This window comes from Heptranchias perlo, chromosome 41 (assembly GCF_035084215.1).
Source record: "Heptranchias perlo isolate sHepPer1 chromosome 41, sHepPer1.hap1, whole genome shotgun sequence".
Classification (NCBI taxonomy): domain Eukaryota; kingdom Metazoa; phylum Chordata; class Chondrichthyes; order Hexanchiformes; family Hexanchidae; genus Heptranchias; species Heptranchias perlo.
The window spans coordinates 14,764,683-14,772,101 of NC_090365.1; the positions used below are offsets into that span (position 1 = coordinate 14,764,683).

Consider the following 7,419-nt stretch of genomic DNA (forward strand, 5'->3'; position numbering starts at 1 on the left):
CTGCTGGAGATGACAATGCTGTAAGCTGGTTGGAATTATTTACTGAGTCTGCAGACGCTAATTAATGGTTTCCCCTGACTTCACTGTTTGGGCTGTGTGTGAGCTCATCATCCTTCAGCCTTTTCCAGATGCATCCTCAGCTATTTCAGCACCGTGGGATTAAAGGGGCAGTAGCTGCGTGGGGACAAAGTTGGCTAAGGGACAGAAAGCAGAGCGTAGTGGCAAACGGTTGTTTTTCGGGGAAGTATACAGTGGTGTCCCTCTGTATTAGGACCGCTGCTCTTTTTGATATAATAATGACCTGGACTTGGGCATAGAGGGTATAATTTCTAAGTTTGCAGATGACACAAAACTCGGAAATGTAGTTAACAATGTGGAGGATAGTGACAGCCTTCAGGAGGACATAGGTCTGGTGAAATGGGCAGACACATGGCAGATGAAATTTAACGCAGAGAAATGTGAAATGATTCATTTTGGTAGGAAGAATGAGGAGAGACAATATAAACTAAATGGTACAATTTTAAAGGATCAGAGAGACCTGGGGGTGTATGTACCCAAATCTTTGAAGGTGGCAGGACAAGACATAGGGAACTTTGGCTTTATTAATAGAGGCACAGAGTATAAAAACAAGGAAGTTATGCTAAACCTTTATAAATCACTGGTTAGGCCTCAGCTGGAGTATTGTGTCCCAATTCTGGGCACCACACTTTAGGAAGGATGTCAAGGCTTTAGAGAGGGTGCAGAGAAGATTTCGAATCATAGAATGGTTACAGCATGGAAAGAGGCCATTTGGCCCATCAAGTCCGTGCCGGCTCTCTGCAAGAGCAATCCAGCTACTCCCACTCCCCCGCCCTTTCCCCATAGCCCTGCAAATTTTTTTCCTTCAAGTGGGACCAGGGATGAGGGCCTTCAGTTACATGGAGAGACTGGAGAAGCTGGGATTGTTCTCCTTAGAACAGAAATGGTTGAGGGGAGATTTGATAGAGGTGTTCAAAACCATGAAGGGTTTTGATAGAGTGAATAAGGAGAAACTGTTTCCAGTGGCAGGAGGGTCGGTAACCAGAGGACACAGATTTAAGGTAATTGGCAAAAGAACCAGGGAGAAGATGAGGAGAAATTTTTTTATGCAGCGAGTTGTTATGATCTGGAATGCGCTGCCTGAAAGGGCGGTGGAAGCAGATTCAATAATAACTTTCAAAGGGGAATTGGATAAATACTTGAAGTGGAAAGAGCAGGAGAGTGGGACTAATTGGATAGGTCTTTCAAAGAGCCAGCACAAGCACGATGGGCCGAATAGTCTCCTTCTGTGCTGTAACATACTATCATTCTATGATTCATGGAGAACGTGTGTTGTCTATTTTCCCGTCCTTTGTGCAGCACTTTTGTCTGCGTTGAATTCCATTGGCCATTATTCTGCCCACTTCCATATTTCTCGAACTCATTCTGTCATTTCTGATCTGCCTCCTTGGCAGGAATTCTGCACCTGGGAGTGTGCGTGGCCAGCTCCACACACGGTCTACAAGCTCAGGATAACCTGGGAGTGTGCGTGGCCAGCTCCACACACGGTCTACAAGCTCAGGATAACCTGGGAGTGTGTGTGGCCAGCTCCACACACGGTCTACAAGCTCAGGATAACCTGCGTCCACATATCTGTCTATCCGTCTTTCAGGTGAGACATTAAACCGAGGCCCCATCTGCCCTCTCAGGTGGACTTTGAAGACTCCTTGGCACTGTTTCGAAGATGAGCAGGGGGAGTTCTCCCCGGTGTCCTGGCCAATATTTATCCATCAACCAAACATCACTAAAAAAACAGATGATCCAGTCATTATCTCATTGCTGTTTGTGGGATCTTGCTGTGCGCAAATTGGTTGCCAAGTTTCCTACATTACAACAGTGACTACACTTCAAAAGTACTTTATTGGCTGTAAAGCACTTTGGGACATCCCGAGGTCGTGAAAGGTGCTATATAAATGCAAGTTATTCTTTCTTACAGTCATGTCGGTGTGATCCAATGTACCCCTCGAGGCTGATGGGAGGGGAGTACGGGTTAGCGAACACATATATCTCTGGGGATTATGCGATGGTGGCCCATTGGCGAGGTTTACACTGCCAAGTTCTAATAACTTGACCTCCCCCTCCAGGTTCTGGCCGGCCATCGACACCCACCTGCGGAAGGCAGCGTTCGAGCGGAGAGTGAGCGTGCGTCTCCTCATCAGCTGTTGGCAGCACTCCGACCCCTCCATGTTCCCTTTCCTTGAGTCCCTGGCGGCTCTGAAAAGCAAGTGGAAGCCCCTGGATGTGGAAGTGGTGAGTGAGCTGCCATCAGTGAGACGGTGGGAGGAGGAACGCAGCCTCAGCATGGGCCCGGCTGACGGGGCCCTTTACAGAAAAGATCGGCCTTTATTTGTGCGCTTTGGGATTTTGCTTTTAATTCTCTTCACAGGAATGGGAGGAGGCCATTCAGCCCCTCGAGCCAGTTCCGCCATTCAATTAGATCATGGCTGATCTATAACTTAACTCCATTTACCCGTCTTGGTTCTGTAACCCTTAATACCCAACAAAAATTGATCAATCTCAGTTTTGGACATGTTCAATTGACCCCCAGTCCCAACAGCTTTTTGGGGAGAGAGTTCCAGATTCCCACTCCCCTTTGTGTGAAGAAGTGCTTCCTGACATCACCCCTGAATGGCCTAGCTCTAATTTTAAGGTTATTGTCTTCTTGTTCTGAACACCCCCACCAGAGAGAAATAGTTTCTATCTACCCTCTCAAATCCTTTAATCATCTCAATTAGATCACCATCAGTACTGTGCTAGAGTGTCAGGCTTGATTTCGTGTTCTAGTCTCTGGACTGGGATTTGAACCCACAACCTTCTGACTCAGAAGCGAGAGTGCTACCCACCGAGCCACCTCACACGCTGGCCCCTACAGGCATGCTAATGGTACCCTATCTCGCACTAGAACCTGTTGCCGTTCTATCTGACTATAAAGTATTGGGCGTATCGGATAAATAAGAACAGAAGCACTGGAAATCGGTGGCTTGCAGTGAAGGGATGGAGCCAAAGGCCCAGTCCCCTCCTGATTTAGGATCCACACACATACAGTGCCCAGCAGGGAGTCATCGATAGTGATCGGCGGTTGTGAACCTCCCACCCTCTATAACCCAGGGGGCAGTGAGGCCAGTCGATCGCTCCCTAACCGCTGCTCGGGGTCAGATCAGCTCCTCAGCACATACCTGGACCATCCTGCTCTCTGGGCCCGAATGCCACACTGGGCAGGGTGATTGACTACTAAAGCATTGTGGTATTCAGGAGCCATCACTTTTTTAACAGCAGCGTTCCCATCCCTGACGGTGTGTTGCCATGGAAACGCACAGTGACCATTCCTGTTTCATTCTTGCAGAGAATCTTTGTTGTCCCAGCAACGCAGGAACAAATGAGGATCCCATACTCTCGAGTCAATCACAACAAGTACATGGTGACGGACAGAGTGGCCTATATTGGTGAGCAGTCGTGCAACAGTCCGATTGTGTGATTTTTTTGCAGAATTTTGAAAAATTGTGAATTTTATGCTCAAGGGAACAGACATTGGTGCTGAGGAATGAAACAGAGCATTTCAGGCACCCACTGTCCCATCAAACACTCCCAGGGCAGGTACAGCACAGGTTAGATACAGAGTAAAGCTCCCTCTACACTGTCCCATCAAACACTCCCAGGGCAGGTACAGCACGGGTTAGATACAGAGTAAAGCTCCCTCTACACTGTCCCATCAAACACTCCCAGGGCAGGTACAGCACGGGTTAGATACAGAGTAAAGCTCCCTCTACACTGTCCCATCAAACACTCCCAGGACAGGTACAGCACGGGTTAGATACAGAGTAAAGCTCCCTCTACACTGTCCCATCAAACACTCCCAGGGCAGGTACAGCACGGGTTAGAGACAGAGTAAAGCTCGAGGTCCATCAGCCATATAATAACAGCTCCCCCTTGGTCAGTGGATTTGAGAATGATATTGGGTCCCCCCCTAGACTCTTTTCAGTCGGGCTCTTGTGTATACTCCTCTTGGTCTGATGGTCCTTCCACCCCAGGACTCCGCTAAACTGGATGTTTTTTTTCTGCATTTCAGGGACTTCCAACTGGTCTGGAGATTACTTCCAGAATACAGCGGGCGTGGGCCTGGTGGTAAACCAGACCGATTCGAACACACGGATCCCGAGTTCCACGGTCGCGGAACAGCTGCGAGACATCTTCATGCGAGACTGGGACTCTCCGTACAGCAAGACCATGAACAACGTGGAGGAATTGACGAGTACCTGTAAATATATATAAACACTCGGGGAAGAAACCGTTCACTCAGGGTCCCAAACCTTAACCAACTCAAGGAGTTCTGTTCCCAAAACCCGGCACAATCCGGAAACGGATTGGGAATCCTGAATGGCCTTGAAACTCGCTCGCTGTTGTCCTTCGAGGTGCCATGTTCTTCAGGAAGTGATTCCCAGGATCGTTGCCCTCACATGGGGTTGAATTCCCGTTGGTAATTCTCCTGATCAGCTGACGGAACTTTGGCCGAAGAGCCACGGAAACCTCGGCCGTAACGTCATTCCTCCGGGATTTCCGCTGGAGATGATTGGAAGAACGCTCCCAGAAATTCAACCCCGACAGAAATCTGTGCTCCGGCAGATGTTGTATCTGATGACGAGGGAAATACTGAAGTTACTGTTTTAATCCTGGCCCATCACTGTGCCCTTGGTCATAATCCTCTGTCAGTCAAAGGTCACCATGGGGCTGGGTGGGGCAGTAAATGAAACACTGGCCTGTCACCTCTGGGACATGAGTCAAATCCAGCCCAGACCAAGGTATCTTCTGTCTGCTGCTGTAGGGGTTCTACATGTAATGAGTCTCGGGCAGTCTCAATCCAGGTCCGAGTGGGTTTCGACCACAGGACCAAACTGGCCCTTATTCAGCAGTCTACAGTCTCACTCAGAGAGGCCACAGGTCAACAAGTGCAAAAATGTCTCACTGGTGCAATAGAGACCACATTTGTCATCAGTCTGAGGCACATTGTAGAGGTAAAAATGAGGGAGCTTTACTCTGTATCTAACCCGTGCTGTACCTGCCCTGGGAGTGTTTGATGGGACAGTGTAGAGGGAGCTTTACTCTGTATCTAACCCGTGCTGTACCTGCCCTGGGAGTGTTTGATGGGACAGTGTAGAGGGAGCTTTACTCTGTATCTAACCCGTGCTGTACCTGCCCTGGGAGTGTTTGATGGGACAGTGTAGAGGGAGCTTTACTCTGTATCTAACCAGTGCTGTACCTGCCCTGGGAGTGTTTGATGGGACAGTGTAGAGGGAGCTTTACTCTGTATCTAACCCGTGCTGTACCTGCCCTGGGAGTGTTTGATGGGACAATGTAGAGGGACCTTTACTCTGTATCTAACCCGTGCTGTACCTGCCCTGGGAGTGTTTGATGGGACAATGTAGAGGAAGCTTTACTCTGTATCTAACCCGTGCTGTACCTGCCCTGGGAGTGTTTGATGGGACAGTGTAGAGGGAGCTTTACTCTGTATCTAACCCGTGATGTACCTTCCCTGGGAGTGTTTGATGGGACAGTGTAGAGGGAGCTTTACTCTGTATCTAACCCGTGCTGTACCTGCCCTGGGAGTGTTTGATGGGACAGTGTAGAGGGAGCTTTACTCTGTATCTAACCCTGTACCTGCCCTGGGAGTGTTTGATGGGACAGTGTAGAGGGAGCTTTACTCTGTATCTAACCCTGTACCTGCCCTGGGAGTGTTTGATGGGACACTGGATTCCAGTCCCATCACTAACATCCCTGATGCAAAATTCACACCGAAGGAAATAGTTGGGCCGATTTACTTTTACCCGTTCCAAATCCCCCTCCCCATTAGGAGCAGCTGCTGTGTGAGGGGAGGGCCAGAGCTGGCGGATCCTGAATTACTGCCGTTCCAACGCACAATACGCTGCCTCCTGCTGTACAACTCCTTTTAATCCTCCTAAATAAAATCTATTTTAAGTCAGACTCCGGAAGACCTTTCCCACCTTCTCCGACTCGACTCTTCATTTGCTCCAACTCCCGCCGGGACCGAGGGACTTTTCCCAAAACCCCACCCCACCGGAATCTGAAGATAATTCAAGAGATTAATATTTATTCAATGGGACAAAACAGCAACGCCAACTCTTGAGAACTGAGTAGCCCAGGAGCAGGGCCAAGGCCCAGAGTGCTGGAGACCCTCAGAGTTTGTAAAGAGTGAGGGAGAAGTTGAGGAATCAGGAACTAATGAATAGTTGACGCCAAGCTTGGCTTTTACAGAAGAGATTGTGGGAGGGTGGGTTGTTTTGATGGTCCTGAGAAATAATGCAATGGTGCCCTTTGTGTGAAGAAATGCTTCCTGAACGGCCCAGCTCGAATTTTAAGGCGTTCTGGATTCCCCCCACCAGAGGAAAGAGTTACTCTCTATCCACCCGATCGAATCCTTGAATCATCTCAAACACCTCAATTCGATCACCCCTTAATCTTCTATACTCGAGGGAATACAAGTCTAGTCTCTCCGACCTGTCCTCATAATTTAACCCTTTTAGCCCCGGTATCATTCTGGCTGTTAATCATGAAGAGCACTGGCTATCAGTAATATTGATTAAATAGAATTAGATAAAGAAATGCTGTGACGGAGGGAGAGGTTAGCATTGGCCCATCAGGTAATGGACTTTTTCTGTGTCGTTCCTGCAATGATTCAGTTTTGTTCAGTGCATTGAGTGCGAGGGACCCTTAACACAACGGTGTCTGCAGGTTCCACTCCCTCCACTCCCCCTCCCCTCCTGCAGGTTCCACTCCCCTCACTCCCCACTCCCCCCTCCTGCAGGTTCCATTCCCTCCACTCCCCCTCCTGCAGGTTCCACTCCCCTCACTCCTCCTCCCCTCCTGCAGGTTCCACTCCCCTCACTCCCCCTCCTCTCCTGCAGGTTCCACTCCCCTCACTCCCCCTTCCCTCCTGCAGGTTCCACTCCCCTCACTCCCCCTCCCCCTCCTGCAGGTTCCACTCCCCCCACTCCCCCTCCTGCAGGTTCCACTCCCCTCACTCCCCCTCCCCTCCTGCAGGTTCCACTCCCCTCACTCCCCCTCCCCTCCTGCAGGTTCCACTCCCCTCACTCCCCCTCCCCTCCTGCAGGTTCCACTCCCCTCACTCCCCCTCCCCGCCCCCTCCTGCAGGTTCCACTCCCCCCACTCTCCCTCCTGCAGGTTCCACTCCCCTCACTCCCCCTCCCCCTCCTGCAGGTTCCACTCCCCCCACTCCCCCTCCCCTCCTGCAGGTTCCACTCCCTCCACTCCCCCTCCCCTCCTGCAGGTTCCACTCCCCTCACTCCCCACTCCCCTCTCCTGCAGGTTCCATTCCCTCCACTCCCCCCC

General features: G+C 50.3%; 1 protein-coding gene across 2 annotated transcripts in view; it reads left to right on the forward strand.

Moving 5' to 3' along the window:
- Positions 1 to 6,033, forward strand: part of pld3 (phospholipase D family member 3) — an 86,261-nt gene extending 80,228 nt beyond the window's left edge. For both annotated transcript variants that reach the window (XM_067975148.1, XM_067975149.1), the window contains 3 exons: positions 2,142 to 2,307; positions 3,401 to 3,500; positions 4,124 to 6,033. In XM_067975148.1, coding sequence (XP_067831249.1) covers positions 2,142 to 2,307; positions 3,401 to 3,500; positions 4,124 to 4,326 — 469 coding nt within the window. In that variant the 3' untranslated portion in view covers positions 4,327 to 6,033. The remainder of the gene's footprint in view (positions 1 to 2,141; positions 2,308 to 3,400; positions 3,501 to 4,123) is intronic.
- Positions 6,034 to 7,419: the final 1,386 nt, after the last annotated feature.